At 45.4% G+C, this 21,931-nt stretch overlaps 2 protein-coding genes across 2 annotated transcripts in view; one reads left to right on the top strand and one right to left on the bottom strand.

Annotated features, from left to right (window-relative positions):
• Window positions 1-490: 490 nt before the first annotated feature.
• LOC143732990 (uncharacterized) lies at window positions 491-7,677 on the top strand. Its single transcript, XM_077224499.1, has 5 exons — window positions 491-741; window positions 871-945; window positions 1,053-1,102; window positions 2,274-2,353; window positions 7,451-7,677. Exons 1-5 carry the CDS (start codon window positions 622-624, stop codon window positions 7,576-7,578), a joined length of 453 nt encoding a protein of 150 aa, XP_077080614.1. The 5' UTR covers window positions 491-621; the 3' UTR covers window positions 7,579-7,677.
• fsd2 (fibronectin type III and SPRY domain containing 2) overlaps window positions 7,590-21,931 on the bottom strand; it is a 23,194-nt gene continuing 8,852 nt past the window's right edge. The window contains exons 8-13 of the mRNA XM_077224485.1: window positions 20,453-20,587; window positions 20,185-20,335; window positions 17,898-18,031; window positions 13,936-14,068; window positions 13,296-13,472; window positions 7,590-7,948 (exon numbers count right to left, since the gene is read on the bottom strand). Coding sequence (XP_077080600.1) covers window positions 7,705-7,948; window positions 13,296-13,472; window positions 13,936-14,068; window positions 17,898-18,031; window positions 20,185-20,335; window positions 20,453-20,587 — 974 coding nt within the window. The 3' untranslated portion in view covers window positions 7,590-7,704. The remainder of the gene's footprint in view (window positions 7,949-13,295; window positions 13,473-13,935; window positions 14,069-17,897; window positions 18,032-20,184; window positions 20,336-20,452; window positions 20,588-21,931) is intronic.

Raw genomic sequence — 21,931 nt, 5'->3', positions numbered from 1 at the left:
ATGTTTGAGGCTGTATTTGTATGTTTCTGGACTTTGGAGTAACCGAAAAATAAAAATAGATAATAAAATAGAGATATATATGGTTATTAAAGTGATTCAGTTGAGAGCAGTGAGTGATTTTCTGTCTTTAGTTTGATGCACATTAATGTCACAGAGAGCAGGTTTATTAGACTACTGTCACTTTAAGACCAAATGCACAGATCCAATATACTGAAGCGCATCTGATTATGTTTACATTCCCTGAAGTCATAACCGACTGTTATAACTGTGTTGCTCCTAGTGTCTGACTGTGGCTTTACGTGTGTGTGTGTGTGTGTGTGTGTGTGTGTGTGTGTGTGTGTGTGTGTGTGTGTGTGTGTGTGTGTGTGTGTGTGTGACTGTTATAACTGTGTTGCTCCTAGTGTCTGACTGTGTGTGTGTGTGTGTGTGTGTGTGTGTGTGTGTGTGTGTGTGTGTGTGTGTGTGCGCGCGCGCGCGTGTGTTTCAGTTTACCCGACACACGGATACTCTTCAAATAACAGCTACGGCAGCCAGTCGTGGTACAGCTACCCGTCCAACGGCTACTCAAGCTCCTATCCCACATACTGGAGTACCGGCAGCGGAGCGACCAGCCAATCACAGATGAGCAGCGGAGAGACCGGCCAATCACAGATAAGCAGCAGCGGAGCGACCGGCCAATCACAGCTGAGCAGCGGCGCAGTGCAATATCCATTGCGCCAACAGAGTGTCTTCCTACTGCCGGTGAGAGACCACGAGAGTCACGGCTGTCAATCAACACAGCTGTGACATCAGTTAATTCTGTGTGTGTGTGTGTCTGTATGTGTCTGTGTGTGTGTGTGTGTGTGTGTGTGTGTGTGTGTGTGTGTGTAGGAGGAGGCGTCAGACAGAACAGACGGCGGCTCCAGCCCAAAGCAACACACTGCAGAAGAGGAGCAGAAAACACAGGTATGTGTGTCACTGAGAGTGAAGGTGATGTTGATCACATGTTCATTCTGAGATTGCTCTGACGTGTGTGTGTGTGTGTGTGTGTGTGTGTGTGTGTGTGTCTCCAGATCTGCACAGATGTTCCAGTGAAGGACGTCAGTGCTGTGGAGGACAGCAGGTTTATCCTTCTGTTTCTGTGTTAATCATGTTTTCTTCAGTCATTGTAATCGTGTTCGTATATTAGTGTACTACTACTAACTACTAGTTCAGTGATGTTGGCTTTAGGCCTTTCTTTGTTAAAATCCCCTATTATGTTATTTTAAAGGCTCCTAATGTTGTTCGGCGTCTCCTACAACAGTCAAGTCAAGTCATCCTCATTTATATAGCACTTTTAACAATGTAGATTGTTTTAAAGCAGCTTTACAGAGATAAACATATAATTTAAGGTAACAGAGATTGGTTTGGTTTTATAGTGGCTCTTGAAAAATGTTTTTTCCAGCTAAAGTTAGTTTTGATTGATTGACTTCCGTCTAAATGATAGTTTGTTATTAAATTAGGGGCCGCTAAGACGACACCGTTCTCTCTAAACAGACTTTAAACGTGAACCTGTGATAGACGCTGATGGCGTTCACATGCGCATTAAGAAGTGATTCTATAGTTATGTGCGTTTGAATATATGTGCGCAGGTTTATAATTCCTTACAAACCATGCCTCAACAAACTACTTGTCTATAAATTTTGATGCAGATTCTGTCTCTCTAAGCCCCGCCTCTCTGGGAGCTGCTCTGCTGTGATTGGTCAGAAACGCTCATTATCATATCTGAATCTCAGCTCTTGATCACAGTGATACGAACAGTAACAGTGGCGTGTGTTTTACCGTATCAATCTCAGAAAACCTTGTCTTCTCGACACGAACCAAACTCTTCCAGTCTCAGATACACTAAAGTGTTTGAGGGCGGAGCTAAGAGACGCTGCTCAGCCAATCAACACCACAGGCTGGCATTATGCTAATTAGTCACAAACCTACGCAGGATCAGCAGGAAGTGAGACTGAATTACTGATGACTCGTTTCAGTTCAGAATCGATTCTTTCTTTTGTTAGATAACTCGGTTTATCTGAACTATGATCCTTTCAGAGCTTTTACATTCACAACAGCTTTAATACACGAAATGTAATGTAACGCCCCAAAAAGCATAATGGGGCACTAAATAATTATTCTGCTCTTCATGCATGTGATTCTCTGCTGTATTTGAATGTGTAACAGTTTTTGTTTAGGCTTCACCTTCATGAAGCGTTACTGAGTTTAGGGTTGAGGAGAGAGACGCGAGTGACTTGATGTTTTTTGTTCAGGACGTTGATGCCGCCGCCGCCTGCTCCAATCAGGAAGAGATTACGAGAAGAGACCAGCAGCAAAACCCTCACACACACAGGTGTGAACACACACACACACTCACTCACTCTCACACACTCTCCCACTCTCTCTCACTCACACACTCACTCTTACTCACACACTCACTCACTCGCATACTCACTCACACACACACACACTCACTCACTCACACTCACTCACACTCACTCACTCACTCACTACCACACTCACTCCCACACACACACTCACTCACTCACACACTCACTCCCACACACACACTCACTCACTCACTCACTCACACTCACTCACTCACACTCACTCACTCACACACACACTCTCACTCACTCACTCACACTCACTCACTCACACACACACACTCACTCACTCTCACACACTCTCCCACTCTCTCTCACTCACACACTCACTCTTACTCACACACTCACTCACTCGCATACTCACTCACACACACACACTCACTCACTCACACTCACTCACACTCACTCACTCACTCACTACCACACTCACTCCCACACACACACTCACTCACTCACACACTCACTCCCACACACACACTCACTCACTCACTCACTCACACTCACTCACTCACACTCACTCACTCACACACACACTCTCACTCACACACACACTCTCACTCACACACACACTCTCACTCACACACACTCTCACTCACACACACTCTCACTCACACACACTCTCACTCACACACACACTCACTCACACACACACTCACTCACTCACACACTCACTCTCAAACACTCTCACTCACACACTCACTCACACACACTCACTCTCACACACTCACTCTCACACACTCACTCTCACACACTCACTCTCACACACTCTCACTCACACACTCTCACTCACTCACACACACACACACACACACTCTCATTCTCACTTACTCACACACACACTCACACTCCCACTCTCACTCACTCCCACTCTCACTCACTCCCACTCTCACTCACTCACACACACTCTCACCCACACACACTCTAACCCACACACACTCTCACTCACACACACTCTCACTCACACACACTCTCACTCACACACACTCTCACTCACACACACTCTCACTCACACACACTCTCACTCACACACACTCTCTCTCACTCACACACACTCTCACTCACACACACTCTCACTCACACACTCACTCACACTCTCACTTACTCACACACACACTCCCACACACTCCCACACACTCACACTCACTCACACACTCACTCTCACTCACTCACACTCTCACTCACACACACACTCACACTCTCACTTACTCACACACACACTCCCACTCTCACTCACTCACACACTCACTCACTCACACTCTCACACACACACACTCACTCTCACTCACTCACACTCTCACACACACTCACTTACACTCTCACTCACACACACTCTCACACACACACTCACTCACTCTCTCACTCACTCACACTCTCACACACACACACTCACACTCTCACTCCCACTCACTCTCTCACTCACACACTCACTTACACTCACTCACTTACACTCACTCACACACACACTCACTCACACTCTCACTCACTCACACTCTCTCACACTCTCACTCACACTCACTCTCTCACTTACACTCTCATTTACACTCACTCACACTCTCACTCACACACTCACTCGCACTCTCACTCACTCTCACTCACTCACTCTCACTCACTCACTCACTCACTCTCTCACTCTCACACACTCACACACACACACTCACTCACACACACACTCACTCACTTACACACACTCTCACTCACACTCACTCTCACACACTCTCACTCACTCACACTCTCACCCACTCGCACACTTACTCTCTCGCACACTCTCTCACTCACACACTCTTACTCACTCACACTCTCACTCACTCGCACACTTACTCTCTCACTCTCACTCTCTCACTCACTCGCACTCTCACTCACTCTCACTCACTCACTCACTCTCTCACTCTCACACACTCACACACACTCACTCACACACACTCACTCACACACACACACACTCTCACTCACACTCACTCTCACACACTCACTCACACTCTCACTCACTCGCACACTTACTCTCTCACTCTCACTCTCTCACTCTCACTCACACACTTCACTCACACTCTCACTCACACTCTCACTCTCACATACACTCACTCACTCTCACACACTCTCACTCACTCACTCTCACTCACACACTTCACTCACACTCTCACTCACACTCACTCACTCTCTCTCACACACACACAGACACTCACACTCTCACTCACTCTCACTCACTCTCACTCACTCTCACTCACTCTCACTCACTCACACTCTCACTCACTCACACTCTCACTCACTCACACTCTCACTCACTCACACTCTCACACACTCTCACTCACTCACACTCTCACTCACTCACACTCTCACTCACTCACACTCTCACTCACTCACACTCTCACTCACACACTCTCACTCACACACTCTCACTCACTCACACTCTCACTCACTCACACTCTCACTCACTCACACTCTCACTCACTCACACTCTCACTCACTCACACTCTCTTTCACACACACACTCACACTCTCACTCACACTCTCACTCACTCACACTCTCACTCACACGCACACTCAAACACTCTCACTCACACACTCTCTCACTCACTCGCACACTCACTCTCTCACTCACTCACACTCTCACACACTCACTCACTCACACAGACTCACACACACTCACACACTTACTCAAACACTCACTCTCACTCACTCACACTCACTCTGACTCACTCACACTCTGACTCACACACACACACTCTCACTCACTCACACTCTCACACACACACACACACTCTCACTCACTCACACTCTCACTCACACACACACACACTCTCACTCACTCACACTCTCACACACACACTCTCAACCACTCACACACACACTCTGACTCACTCACACACACTCACTCTCTCACTCACACTCTCACTCACACACACACACACACACTCTCACTCACTCACACTCTCTCTCACTCTCACACACACACAATCACTCACTCACACACACTCACTTACTCTCTCACTCACACAGACTCACTCTCACACACTCTCACTCTCTCACTCTCACTCACACAGACACTCACACACTTCACTCACACTCTCACTCACTCTCACTCACTCACACTCACACTCTCACTCACTCACACTCACTCACACTCTCACTCACTCACACTCTCACTCACTCACACTCTCACTCACACACTCTCACTCACACACACTCTCACTCACACTCTCACTCACTCACTCACACTCTCACTCACTCACACTCTCACTCACACACACTCCCACTCACTCACACTCTCTTTCACACACACACTCTCACTAACTCACTCACACTCTCACTCACTCACACTCTCACTCACACGCACACTCAAACACTCTCACTCACACACTCTCTCACTCACTCGCACACTCACTCTCTCACTCACTCACACAGACTCACACAGACTCACACACTTACTCACACACTTACTCACACACTCACTCTGACTCACTCACACTCTGACTCACTCACACTCACACTCTCACTCACACACACACACTCTCACTCACTCACACACTCACACACACTCTGACTCACTCACACACACTCACTCTCTCACTCACACACTCACTCACTCACACTCCCACTCACACACACACACTCTCACTCACTCACACTCTCTCTCACTCTCACACACACACACACACACACTCACTCACACACACTCACTTACTCTCTCACTCACACACAGACTCACTCTCACACACTCTCACTCTCTCACTCTCACTCACACAGACACTCACACACTTCACTCTCACTCACTCACACTCTCACTCACTCACACTCTCACACACTCTCACTCACTCTCACTCACACTCTCACTCACTCACACTCTCAATCACACACACTCTCACTCACTCACACTCTCACTCACTCACACTCTCACTCACTCACACACACACACTCACTCACTCACACTCTCACACACTCACTCACTCACACAGACTCACACACACTCACACACTTACTCACACACACTCACACACTTACTCACACACACTCACACACACTCACACACTTACTCACACACTCACTCTCACTCACTCACACTCTCACACACTCACACACACTCTGACTCACTCACACTCTCACACACTCACACACACTCTGACTCACTCACACTCTGACTCACTCACACACTCACTCTCTCACTCACACTCTCACTCACACACACACACTCTCACTCACTCACACTCTCACACACACTCACACACTCACACACACTCTGACTCACTCACACACACTCACTCTCTCACTCACACACTCTCACTCTCTCACTCACTCACACTCTCTCTCACTCTCACACACACACACACACTCTCACTCACACACACTCACTTACTCTCTCACTCACACACACACTCACTCACTCACACTCTCACTCACACACACTCTCACTCACACACACACACACTCACACTCTCTCTCACTCTCACACACACACACTCTCACTCACACACACTCACTTACTCTCTCACTCACACACACACTCACTCACTCACACTCTCACTCACACACACTCTCACTCACTCACACTCACACACTCACACTCTCTCTCACTCTCACACACACACACTCTCACTCACACACACTCACTTACTCTCTCACTCACACACACACTCACTCACTCACACTCTCACTCACACACACTCACTCACTCACACACACACTCACACACACACACACACACACACTCTCACACACACACTCTCACACACACACTCTCACACTCACTCTCACACACACACACTCACACGCACACTGACTCACTCGCACACACTCACTCACACACACGCGCACACACACTCACTCACACACACGCGCGCACACACACACAATCTCACTCATTCACTCTAACACAGACACACACACACTCATAGACACACGCACACTCACTCATTCACTCTAACACAGACAGACACACTCACTCACTCGCGCACACACACACACTTTCTGTCACACCAACACACACGTACAGCTAGCATTAGCATACCAGGATTATTCTTGAACCTAACATGAGGATATCTGTGACATCCTGATCTCTGATATCCCTGCAGCCGCAGAACAGAAGAGGCTGAAGACTCCCGAAGACTCCGGCAGCGTCTCCGGCCTGGTCCCGTACGGAGGAGACTCGTCGGATGAGGAAGAGGAGCGCATGCGAGGCGGGAGTAAGAGCGCGGTCTGAACACACACAACTGCAGCGGCACAGACTTTATTTCCTCATGTTTTACAGCACTGATGTGAATCTGTTCCTATGGAATAATAAAGTAAACGGAACACAGACGCTGCGTCTCCTTTATTCAGCTCCGTGTCAGATCAGCGGTGGAGCCGGCAGGCCGGTGTGGAGCCGCAGCGCTCCGGGGTTATCCAGCGCGAAGCAGGGCTGGACGCGGTGCAGGAACCGGCAGCTGAAGGTGTGCAGGTGTTGCCTCAGTGCTGCGTTATAGAACGACAGCGTTCCTCCACCGTAATCCAGGAACACGCCGATGCGCAGCGGCTGCACCGTGATCCGAACGTCCGGCGTCCAGCCGTTGTGCAGGAACTCGTATTTATGCCTGTGGAAGAAGAGCGTGTTCATCAGGTTCATTACTTAAAATAATAAAAGAAGCCCAATTCAGCCTTAAGACCTCAAAACTATTATAAGCGCTGGGATCCTCAAGCCGAATGGGATCAGTGTGATATAAACTTTACTAAATCAATCATGTGGTCGGAGGAAAAGGTGTCCCTTTGAAGCCGCAAGGTTTTGTCCATCACTGAAGCATGTCCTGTGATGCCTCATGAAAAAGCTATTGTCAAGTTCTCTTAAAGGGATAGTTCACCCAAAAATGAAATTTTTAATCATAAAAGTGCCTCTATCCATCATAAAAGTGCATCTGTCCATCATAAAAGTGCATCTATTCATCATAAAAGTGCATCTATCCATCATATCTGTCCATCATAAAAGTGCATCTGTCCATCATAAAAGTGCATCTATTCATCATAAAAGTGCATCTGTTCATCATAAAAGTGCATCTATCCATCATAAAAGTGCCTCTATCCATCATAAAAGTGCATCTGTCCATCATAAAAGTGCATCTATTCATCATAAAAGTGCATCTATCCATCATAAAAGTGCATCTGTCCATCATAAAAGTGCATCTGTCCATCATAAAAGTGCATCTGTCCATCATAAAAGTGCATCTATCCATCAGAAAAGTGCATCTGTCCATCATAAAAGTGCATCTGTCCATCATAAAAGTGCATCTATCCATCATAAAAGTGCATCTATTCATCATAAAAGTGCATCTATCCATCATAAAAGTGCATCTATCCATCATAAAAGTGCATCTGTCCATCATGTTATGCATCGCTTTTAAAACCATTAGTAAAATCTTATACTCAATCCTGTAATGAACCGGTAGCCAATGAAGACAGCGTAGTACTGGAGTAATGTGGTCTAATTTTTTTAGTGCCAGTTCGAAGCCTGGCTGTGGCATTCTGCACCACCTAGACCACGTTTACGTTGGCAGATCCCTGCATACAGAGAGTTGCAGTCGTCTAGTCTTGATGTGATAAAAGCGTGGACGACGAGACGACCTCCAGGGCCCGTATTCATAAAGATTCTAAGAATTTGCTCAGGAAACTCTTAATTCAGCTTAGAATCTTTTACGTAGGAGTCTTAGCTTAACCCGTTTAATCCCAAATTTTTTCTTGCAACTTGAGTACATTATTTTTACTCCTTAGACCTCCCTAACACTCAAAAATTATGCCTTTTTTGATTTTATGTTGGTTAAGTTAGTGAAATATTAGGTTTTATACTCGGTCACAATAGTGACCGGTGGGAAACACCATAGTCAGAATTCATACAAATTCTTCAATTAGACCTATTGAGACAATTCATTCCAAGACATCCAATACCTCGTTTTGTCATTTCATGAAGGAGGCTTAGTGAGGTGAAAAGGTTGTCATGTACAAAGTTACACCCTGGAGGAACTTCTGCTTGTTCGGCTAGACCCCTATAGGCTAGACCATGACTTCACTTGGGCCCTGTCCTAGGCCAGTTTCAGGGAGATGTGTGTGCACTCATTCAGTGCACTGAAGATGGGCCGTAAATTCTAGAAAGGGTTGTTTGTGGTCATGTGTGGGGCACACCAATTGGTTCTCATGAACATCTGCCTAATCCTCCAGATAGTTCACCTCTGCATCGCCATTCAATAGTCTACTTGGCAAATGGGCCGTTTCACCCATGGTACTCCCTATCTGAGCCATCACTATCTCAGTCACTTTCAGGGGAGGGGGAGGGGGGTGGTGTCACGTACGTCTAGAAGGTCCAACACATTGAAAGTTTCTGGAATACTTATAACTACACTGAACAAAATTATAAACGCAGCACATTTGTTTTTGCCCCCATTTTTCATGAGCTGAACTCAAAGATCTAAGACCTTTTCTATGTACACAAAAGGCCTATTTCTCTCAAATATTGTTCACAAACCTGTCTAAATCTGTGTTAGTGAGCACTTCTCTTTTGTCAAGATCATCCATCCCCCTCACAGGTGTTGCATATGTTCAGTGTAGGATTGCCAATACCAGCCAATACCTTTTTTTCAATTGAAGTACTGTGTTATACTACCGGTCACAATTGTGACCGTAAACAAATTTACAAGTCTTACGAGCAAAATATATATGCAGGAGTATAATTTTCAAAATATATCAGCAGTAGACCCTTTAAAGAATATATGTACAAAATATGATACTTCTATCTGTTAATTAAGATGTTTTACATACTACTTTTTGTAGTAGGCTGAGGAAGACATCTTCTTCTAGATGTGCAAGCAGGAAGTAACTGATCTGGTCATGTGACCTTTCACACTAGTCACATGACATTAATAGATTTTAATCAAGACAATCTATTTTGTCATTTAAAAGTTGAATTTCTTGCCCAAAGTCAATAACAACGTTTTCAGAGCTTCCAGAAATAAGAAAAAAGATGCGGTCACAATTGACCGGTGGGATTAAACGGGTTAAGAGCGATTCGGGACCGATCTGAGAGCAACTCTGAGTAAGGAAAAGACATAAACTTTTATCTTAGTGAGGAGGCGGGGCTGACGCCGTTGCTATGTATGACACAATATTTTGAAGACTGTGATTGGTTGGTTGTCCAAGAAGGAAAAAAAGAGTGATTAGGGTCTATTCTAAGCCTTCACTTTGAAATTACATGCGTAATTTTTCTTATTTGACCATTCTCATACACACACACACAGACACACACACACACACACACACACACACACACACACACTCTCACACACACACACACATTATATTTGTGTATATAAATCCTTTTTTTATTTACCATACTGTTAATTTCCTATAAGGTATTTGATTGGATTAGAATGATAAAAATTGTTCCACTGTCTATTTAAGTGTTGGTTTGAATGTTGGGTTTAATGTAGTAAACATGGAATCAAAAACAAGGACAAGAAAGCTGAACTGGACAGAGGAACAGTGTTTACTGTGAGGCCAGTTAGTGGATGAACACAAGGCCGGGTGTCACAGCACAGAAGCAGACGTGGGAGCTTATAGCGGTTAATAATACATTATTTACGGTTCATTCCCCCTGCTTGTGCGGAAGCCTGCTATTTTCATAAATGCATTATTTTGAGCCTGCAATGTGGGAATGTCCAGTGGAAACTAAATGAACTGCGACACAATAAGAGGTTCTGGAAATGCTGTAATGGTTTGTGATCGTTCTGCTTACAGAAGTTTGTGACGGACCCAAATCATCACGGCTGCGTTGATGCATTTTCCCAGCTGACAAATATCTTAATGTACAGTAGTGATTTAATATCTGGCACTACGCCATTCCTGCGCTGTGTCGGAGATGTTATTGTGTCTCTAATAAAACCGGTCACAAACATGATCCCTGCACGATCTAATCTATAGTGTCTTATTAACTCACTGTCATCTATTGTCTTCTCCCTCTTCGTCTTTCTGCCATTTTCTCCTCTGCTAAAGAAACTCTTAAGCCTCTTAAAAGTCCTCGTCCGTGCTCCTAACAATTCTGACCTTAAGACCTCTTTTAAGGGTTAAGATGCTTTCTGAATTACTTTTTTCTTTACTAGGATTTTTTCTTTAATTTTAAGAGTAAACGCCCACATTTCTAAGAATTTTCTTAGAATTTTGTCACTAGGAGCTACTCTTTGCATTAAGATTCTTTATGAATACGGGCCCAGATCTTTGAAGGTGAGAAGGGGTTTTATCTTAGAAATCCCTCTAAGCTGATAAAAGCTGTTCTTTACAACAGAATTGATCTGTTTGTCAAAGCTAAGCGATGAGTCGACTTTTACGCAAAGATTTCTCACACTATCTTTCACCGTCATTTCTAATGGGGCAAGGATATTGGCGATCTTCTCTTTGCAATTTTGTGGACCAAATATTGTAATTTCAGTTTTTTTTTCATTAAGCTGGAGAAAGTTTAACCCTCACACTCCAACCGGTCTAAAAGAATCGAATGATCAACAGTGTCAAATACGGCACTGAGATCCAATGTAATTAAATCAGCGGCCAGCCCAGAATCAGTTGCTATTAAGAGATCATTTAGCACATTTACCAGAGCTGTCTCTGTACTGGGCCTAGCTCTGAATCCAGATTGAAAATTATCCAAGATATCATTCTCACTTAAAACTGCGGTAATTTGAAGTAACACAACCTTCTTTAATATTTTAGATATAAATGCTAGTTTTGAAATTGGGCGAAAGTTATTCAGATCAGTGTGATCAAGGCCAGGCTTTTTGATTTGGGGAGTAACCACTGCTTGTTAGAGACAGGACTGGACAACACCATTAGATAGTATATACCAGGACCTATGGTTGCAAACACATCTTTAAAGAGCCGGGGAGGAATAGGATCCAGAGGAGCAGATGACAGTTCCGTGTGCTTGACTATAAGAGAGACAGCATCAAAGTGATCCAGTAAAGAAGAACATGTCGGGTTTAGCACAGTGTTTTTATTAAGGGTGTCACATCGAAATCGACCGAAATTAATTCACCATCTCGAACTTCGAATTAAAAAATGGAATCGTCGATGCTGCCACGCCCACACGTCACATCCGGTCGGCGTGCCAAGCGGAAAAAAACATGCGTGTTGAAGTGCTGCGAGTCTATGGCCAACCTCCTCTAACTTACCTACAGCCACTCAAGAGATAGCATGGCAACTGCAGATGCAGGAGACCCATCGACAGAACTTGAACCCCCTCCTCTTTCGTTGAAGTCGCAGGTGTCGTGAATCGTGACACCCCTAGTGTTTATTGTGCCAAACAGAACTCTTGGACAGTGCGCTGTTCTACTTATTAGGTCTGAAAAATATTTAGTTCTAGCCGCTTTAGCTGCATGCTGGGAACTGATGAGCGTGTCTTTTAGCATTTCATAGGAAACCTGCAGTTTTTCTCTCTTCCACCTGCGTTCAGCTTTCCTGCAAGCCTTTCTAAGGGCACGCGTTTCATTATTAAGCCACGGCTGAGCCTGAGCGGAGCAACTTCATTTATAAGGGTGGTGATGGCGCAGTGGATAAGACACATGCCTTTAGTGTGAGAGACCCGGGTTCGAATCCACTGTGACACACCTATGTGTCCCTGAGCAAGACTCTTAACCCCTAGTTGCTCCAGAGGCGTGCGACCTCTGACATATATAGCAATTGTAAGTCGCTTTGGATTAAAGCGTCAGCTAAATGAATAAATGTAAATGTAGAAGAGATAGGGCTAGACGCATATGCTTCAGCTAAAAGATTTGATGTTACCTCATTTACAGTCTAAAATAATAGTCAAGAGATAATAGTCATTATTTTTTCTAAAGCATGCTGGGAGGTTTGTCCCGATACACTGCTCTGATTGGCTCGGGTGATGACGGCGTGTGTCATGTGACGCACCTGGACGGCGTGACAATGTGTCTCATGCACCAGGACGTCTTGTTGCCGCCCAGGTACGAGTTTCTCTGAGTGTCTTCATACGCCACACCGACGCGGAACTCCGTGTCCTCGTCCACCTCGATCTCCCAGTAATACTGACCTCTGATGGGCACCAGGTCTCCCAGAACCGCCACACACCTGCAACACACACACGTCATGAGCTGCACTGGCCGCAACACACACACACACACACACACACACACACGTCATGAGCTGCACTGGCCGCAACACACACACACACACACACACACACACACACACGTCATGAGCTGCACTGGCCGCAATACACACACACACACACACACACACGTCATGAGCTGCACTGGCCGCAACACACACACACACACACACGTCATGAGCTGCACTGGCCGCAACACACACACACACACACACACACGTCATGAGCTGCACTGGCCGCAACACACACACACACACACACACACACACGTCATGAGCTGCACTGGCCGCAACACACACACACACACACACGTCATGAGCTGCACTGGCCGCAACACACACACACACGTCATGAGCTGCACTGGCCGCAACACACACACACACACACATACACACACACACACACACACACAGCGTGAGCGACCTGGCGAAGGTGCTGTCACTGAAGGTCATGTGACTAAGAGGAAGATCTTCATCCAGGTAGAACATGGTGAGTCCGTCAGCCGACAGAGACAGACTGGGATGAGCTGTGTCTTCCAGCAGGTGGAAACACGTGCCTGCACACACACACACACACACACACACACACACGTCACAGTTCAGTTGGTCTCACACACACACACACACACACACACGTCACAGTTCAGTTGGTCTCACACACACACACACACGTCACAGTTCAGTCGGTCTCACACACACACACACGTCGCAGCTCAGTTGGTCTCACACACACACACACACGTCACAGTTCAGTCGGTCTCACACACACACACAAGTCACAGCTTAGTTGGTCTCACACACACACACACACGTCACAGTTCAGTTGGTCTCACACGCACACACACGTCACAGTTCAGTTGGTCTCACACACACACACACGTCACAGCTCAGTTGGTCACACACACACACAAGTCACAGCTCAGTTGGTCTCACACACACACACACACGTCACAGTTCAGTTGGTCTCACACGCACACACACGTCACAGTTCAGTTGGTCTCTCTCACACACGTCACAGTTCAGTTGGTCTCACACACACACAAGTCACAGTTCAGTTGGTCTCTCACACACACACACACACACACGTCACGGTTCAGTTGGTCTCTCTCTCACACACACACACACGTCACAGTTCAGTTGGTCTCACACACACACAAGTCACAGTTCAGTTGGTCTCACACACACACACACACACACACACACGTCACAGTTCAGTTGGTCTCTCTCACACACACACACACACACGTCACAGTTCAGTTGGTCTCACACACACACACATCACAGTTCAGTTGGTCTCTCTCACACACACACACACACACGTCACAGTTCAGTTGGTCTCTCTCACACACACACACGTCACAGTTCAGTTGGTCTCACACACACACAAGTCACAGTTCAGTTGGTCTCTCACACACACACACACACACACGTCACGGTTCAGTTGGTCTCTCTCTCACACACACACACACGTCACAGTTCAGTTGGTCTCACACACACACAAGTCACAGTTCAGTTGGTCTCACACACACACACACACGTCACAGTTCAGTTGGTCTCTCTCACACACACACACACACACGTCACAGTTCAGTTGGTCTCACACACACACACATCACAGTTCAGTTGGTCTCTCTCACACACACACACACACACGTCACAGTTCAGTTGGTCTCACACACACACACGTCACAGTTCAGTTGGTCTCTCTCTCACACACACACACGTCACAGTTCAGTTGGTCTCACACACACACACGTCACAGTTCAGTTGGTCTCACACACACACACGTCACAGTTCAGTTGGTCTCTTTCACACACACACACGTCACAGTTCAGTTGGTCTCTCTCACACACACACACACACACACACACACACACACGTCACAGTTCAGTTGGTCTCACACACACACACGTCACAGTTCAGTTGGTCTCTTTCACACACACACACACACACACACGTCACAGTTCAGTTGGTCTCACACACACACAAGTCACAGTTCAGTTGGTCTCACACACACACACACGTCACAGTTCAGTTGGTCTCACACACACACAAGTCACAGTTCAGTTGGTCTCTCTCACACACACACACACACACACACACACACACGTCACAGTTCAGTTGGTCTCACACACACACACGTCACAGTTCAGTTGGTCTCTCTCACACACACACACACACACACGTCACAGTTCAGTTGGTCTCACACACACACACGTCACAGTTCAGTTGGTCTCTCTCACACACACACACACACACGTCACAGTTCAGTTGGTCTCACACACACACAAGTCACAGTTCAGTTGGTCTCACACACACACACACACACACACACACGTCACAGTTCAGTTGGTCTCACTCACACACACACACACGTCACAGTTCAGTTGGTCTCACACACACACACACACGTCACAGTTCAGTTGGTCTCTTTCACACACACACACACGTCACAGTTCAGTTGGTCTCTCTCACACACACACACACACACACACGTCACAGTTCAGTTGGTCTCACACACACACAAGTCACAGTTCAGTTGGTCTCACACACACACACGTCACAGTTCAGTTGGTCTCTCTCACACACACACACACACACACGTCACAGTTCAGTTGGTCTCACACACACACACGTCACAGTTCAGTTGGTCTCACTCACACACACACACACGTCACAGTTCAGTTGGTCTCACACACACACACACACACACACGTCACAGTTCAGTTGGTCTCACACACACACACGTCACAGTTCAGTTGGTCTCACTCACACACACACACACGTCACAGTTCAGTTGGTCTCACACACACACACACACGTCACAGTTCAGTTGGTCTCTCTCACACACACACACACACACACGTCACAGTTCAGTTGGTCTCACACACACACACGTCACAGTTCAGTTGGTCTCACACACACACAAGTCACAGTTCAGTTGGTCTCACACACACACACACACACACACACACGTCACAGTTCAGTTGGTCTCACTCACACACACACACACGTCACAGTTCAGTTGGTCTCACACACACACACACACGTCACAGTTCAGTTGGTCTCTTTCACACACACACACACGTCACAGTTCAGTTGGTCTCTCTCACACACACACACACACACACGTCACAGTTCAGTTGGTCTCACACACACACAAGTCACAGTTCAGTTGGTCTCACACACACACACGTCACAGTTCAGTTGGTCTCTCTCTCACACACACACACACCGTAAAAACAAATTTGTTCAGTTTACTTAATTAAATTGTGCAAACTCGTTGCCTTAATTTAATTAAGCATAACTTAATTACAACAAGTTCTTCTTACTTAATCTATTTAAGTTTTGTTAACTTAATTCTATCTGTGATCGGAGGAAGTGTCCTCCCAGAGTGCATTGCGGCATGAATAAATTAATTGCTTTGTTTTACCATTTTTGGCTTTATTTTACCATTAAAATTTTATTTGCTATTGTTATTGGGGTTATACTGACAAGAAACAGCAAATAAAATTGTAATGGTCTAATTAATTAAATTAATTTTTAAAAATCTTGTTACCATTGTTGTGGTTTGCATGGTGAATGTTGAAGTCTGTGTGTGACTCAAGCAAAATTGCAAGATATAGTCACAAATATAGAGGGATTATATCAACCCAATTAAAAGTTTATGCCATAAGTGTTAGCAATAAAATGTTAAAAGATCATTATTAAACATGAAATATAGTAATGTTATACATTATTAATGCATTTATTAAGAACATGGAAATAATTTAAGTATAAAATATATATATAATATGTATTACTTCACTTCCTTTGAAATCAAACAACTGTGATTTCATGTTGCATCACTGCATCAATTGGAAGAGAATCACAATAATATAAATGAAGTTTATATTATTACCCAACCAAAGGGAACACTGATCACAATAATGGTGAGACATTTTAGGAAATCAACATGAATTTATGAAGTCAACTTTTATGTGACGTTCTCCCAAAATATTTAGTTGTATTGGCAATAACATTCAAGATGACTGGAAAATGAGCGTATGCAACTAAGAAGAACGATGACTGCAGAAGTGGAGGAAATGAGTGAAAAATCTATTAAGAATTGCCCCGCCTCAAAAAACATTTGCCCCGCCTGCTTTTTTTTCTTAATTTTTTTTGCTTTTAAATGATACTCAAACCAGTCAAGTAACGTTTACTAGAGTTTGTAATGAAGTAATGAAGTCATGCAAACAGCACAGATTACTAAATTGTTTTAAGTTAGTTTAACACATTATTGGAGATTAAGTAAAGTGAACAAAAATTTTTTTAGTAAGAACAATGTTAGATTTTACAGTGCACACACACACGTCACAGCTCAGTTAATCTCACACACACACACACCTGCGGTGGAGATGTCCACCGGTTCGCTCCGGTCACTCGGGCCGCCGGTGTTCACGGCTCTGACGCTGATGATGTAGTGTTTCCAGGGCTGGAGCTGCACCAGACACTCGCAGGACGGGATCGCCACCACCGACCTGCCGGAGAAACAGCTGCCTTAGGGTTATATCAACCCAACTAAACCCTAACCCAATCCTGCCGGAGAAACAGCTGCCTTAGGGTCACATCAACCCAACTAAACCCTAACCCAACCCTGCCGGAGAAACAGCTGCCTTAGGGTTATATCAACCCAACTAAACCCTAACCCAATCCTGCCGGAGAAACAGCTGCCTTAGGGTTATATCAACCCAACTAAACCCTAACCCAATCCTGCCGGAGAAACAGCTGCCTTAGGCTCACATCAACCCAACCCTAACCCAACCCTGCCGGAGAAACAGCTGCCTTAGGGTTATATCAACCCAACTAAACCCTAACCCAACCCTGCCGGAGAAACAGCTGCCTTAGGCTCACATCAACCCAACCCTAACCCAACCCCGCCAGAGAAACAGCTGCCTTAGGGTCACATCAACCCAACCCTAACCCAACCCTGCCGGAGAAACAGCTGCCTTAGGGTTATACCAACCCAACCCAACCCTGCCGGAGAAACAGCTGCCTTAGGCTCACATCAACCCAACCCTAACCCAACCCTGCCGGAGAAACAGCTGCCTTAGGGTTATACCAACCCAACCCAACCCCACCAGAGAAACAGCTGCCTTAGGGTCACATCAACCCAACCCTAACCCAACCCCGCCAGAGAAACAGCTGCCTTAGGCTCACATCAACCCAACCCTAACCCAACCCCGCCGGAGAAACAGCTGCCTTAGGGTTATATCAACCTAACTAAACCCTAACCCAACCCTGCCGGAGAAACAGCTGCCTTAGGGTTATACCAACCCAAACCCAACCCTGCCGGAGAAACAGCTGCCTTAGGGTCACATCAACCCAACCCTAACCCAACCCCGCCAGAGAAACAGCTGCCTTAGGGTCACATCAACCCAACCCTAACCCAACCCCGCCAGAGAAACAGCTGCCTTAGGGTTATATCAACCCCAACCCAAACCTGACCTAGAAAAGAGACAACGACTTGAGGATGTAAAAAAGACGTTCCAGTAATAGTCCTTTTCTTAAACATATCCGTTGTGACCGGAAGTGAGCAAACCTAGTGTTAAACCTTGGACTGGGATATTTTTGGGGATATTTTTAGGGGTCTATTTCTGCACCCGTTCTCATACCTAAACCTACCCTTGTTACTCTGCGGTTAGGTTCAATTTGTGTGTGCCTTATTAAGGTGATCATCTATGTCTATTTAAAGTTGACTTCACTCTACATTGATATTGTGCCTGATGAAGCCCTGAGGGTCGAAACGTTGCCTTTTAATAAAATCTTTTGGAGCAGTAATTTTCAGTGTGCGGACTTCACACTTATTTATTTGTTTATATCACTGAGTTGTCCTGCACCTGAGCCCAATCTGGGTTATTGGGATGTGCACACCAGTTTTGTATTTTTTGACTTTTCATAGATTCAATTTAACCCCACACTCACCCTCAGCCTAAACTACTCATTCTATCTAAGCCCATACCAATCCCTGGATTAGACACCTACGGCGTTTCTCAATACCAAGTACGCAAACTTCGGACTTGCCAAGTTCGACTTAGGAGAACGAACTCGAGAGGACGCGAGTCCGGTTATTCTGCAAATGGAACAGTGCGTTATTGATCGCGTCACTCAGCTCGCTCTGGCGTCTCCGGTTATCTCTTTATGTATATTTTAGGCAACAATAAAACGAAATATGTAATAAAACACCACTCTGCCTCTATTCATTTAAAAAAAATCTTAAATATATGAATGGCCACACAAATGTGGTTCAGGCAACGCTTACATTGATTATCTTCACTGCATATATTTATAACACAAAATATAAAACACAACCCTGCTTTTTTTTTTCATTTTTAAAATATGAAACATTATTGATCATTAAAAATGGATTTGACATTGCTGGATCAATTTAGATTGATAATGTGTGTGTGTGTGTGTGTGTGTGTGTGTCTGTGTGTGTGTGTGTGTGTGTGTGTGTGTGTGTGTGTGTGTGTGTGTGTGTGTGTCTGTGTGTGTGTGTGTGTGTGTGTGTGTGTGTGTGTGTCTGTGTGTGTGTGTGTGTGTGTGTGTGTGTGTCTGTGTGTGTGTGTCTGTGTGTGTGTGTGTGTGTGTGTGTGTGTGTGTGTGTGTGTGTGTGTGTGTGTGTGTCACTGACTCCGTCACAGTGTTGCTGCTGTCGGTGTCGCTCTCTCTGAACTCCAGTGTATATGATTCCACAGGGTTTGTGTTTCCAGAGTCCCAGCGGATCAGCGCCGCGTCCAGGCTGCTCACACACTGCCGGGGCCTGATGACGGGAGGAGAGGGAACTGCACACACACACACACACACACACACACACACACAGTCACACACAGTCAGAGCAGAAGGACAGCTACACACACACACACACACACACACACACACACACACACACACACACGTACCCGTCATGTACACGGCTCTCTCGCTGGCCGGGCTGATGCCGGTGGTGTTGGTGGCCGTGACCCACAGCTCGTACTGGGCGTTCGGGAGCAGATCACACACTGTGCAGTGAGTCTCCTTCACCTTCAGCTGAGACACTGACAAACACACACACACACACACACACACACACACACATTTATGCATTTAGCAGACGCTTTTATCCAAAGTGACTTACATTGCATCTCAAGGTACACATTTTACATTCTTATCAGTTCTTGCTTTCCCTGGGAATCGAACCCATGTGTTGCAAGCGCCAACGCTCTACTGTTTGACACACTAATGCACAACTACACAACCACAGCTCCAGTGTGTCAGCAGTCGAGCGCAAATCCTGCACTTCTCTGGTCAAATACCAACCCTTCAGGGGTGTCATGCAAGCCAAAAGTCTGGGTGGGCACAATCTGAGGCAATTCTTTTCTGACGGTTAGACTAGGCTAGCTATCGATACCGTTACACTGACACAACTTAAGTTAATGCTCTGAATTCGCAGCTACTATCAAATCCATAACTATCTGATCAGGTTAAAATTTCCAGGTCAACCACAAATAATCCCACTACCTTCTAATATCATCCGATAACTAATTCAATACCGATTTGTTGCTTTGCCCACTTACCACTTCAAGACCATCTGTAAAACATCGCCAGCTCAACGTGCGAGACGAGTGAGTTGCTTGAACATACACAGCAAAGATTCTAGAGCGCTGATTTGATATACACAGACACCATATTAGGAAAAAGGGGCGGGCTGATGCTGACCGATTTATTACACATCCAGAAGAATCAGGCATGTGATTGGCTAAGGACAAAAAAGCAGGAAAATATACAGATTTTCTTGTTTTATTAACATTAAATAGATAGTTCTCCCAAAAAATTTTATTGTCATCATTTACTCTCTCAAGTTGTTTTAAACCTGAATAAGTTTTTTTCTTCTGTTGAAGTTATTTGGAAGAATGTTGGTAACTAAACAGTTGATGTACCCCAGTGATTTCCATAGTACATTTTTCCCTATGGAAGTCAATGGGGACCAGCAACTGTCTGGTTACCCACATTCTTCAAAATATCTTCTTTTGTGTTCAGCACAATAAATAAATTAATATCGGTTTGGAACAACATTACAGTGAATAAATAATGACAGAATTTTTATTTTTGGGTGAACTATCCCTTTAAGGACAAGCGGCTACATGTTTATTATTAGGGCTACTGTCTCTTTAAGACCGGTACTCAACGCGTCTAATTTGACAAGCAGATTTCTCTCAATTTTCTCGGTTTGCTTTCAGTTTAGACATAACCAACTTTCCTTATGTATTTGTGTGTAACCTTGTGTGTATTTGAGAGTATTAGCGAAATAAGACTCGAAAGATAACTTAGTCCAGTAACCAGGCGCTGTTAGACAGGGTTTTAGTGCGTGTGCGCGTCGGGTTTCCACGCTCAGTAAAGCG

The sequence above is a fragment of the Siphateles boraxobius genome, unplaced genomic scaffold (assembly GCF_051911475.1).
Source record: "Siphateles boraxobius isolate OS27281-9 unplaced genomic scaffold, OSU_SipBor_1 124, whole genome shotgun sequence".
Lineage (NCBI taxonomy): Eukaryota > Metazoa > Chordata > Actinopteri > Cypriniformes > Leuciscidae > Siphateles > Siphateles boraxobius.
Note: the sequence above shows the minus strand (reverse complement) of the source record. Positions and strands in the feature narration are given on the sequence as shown.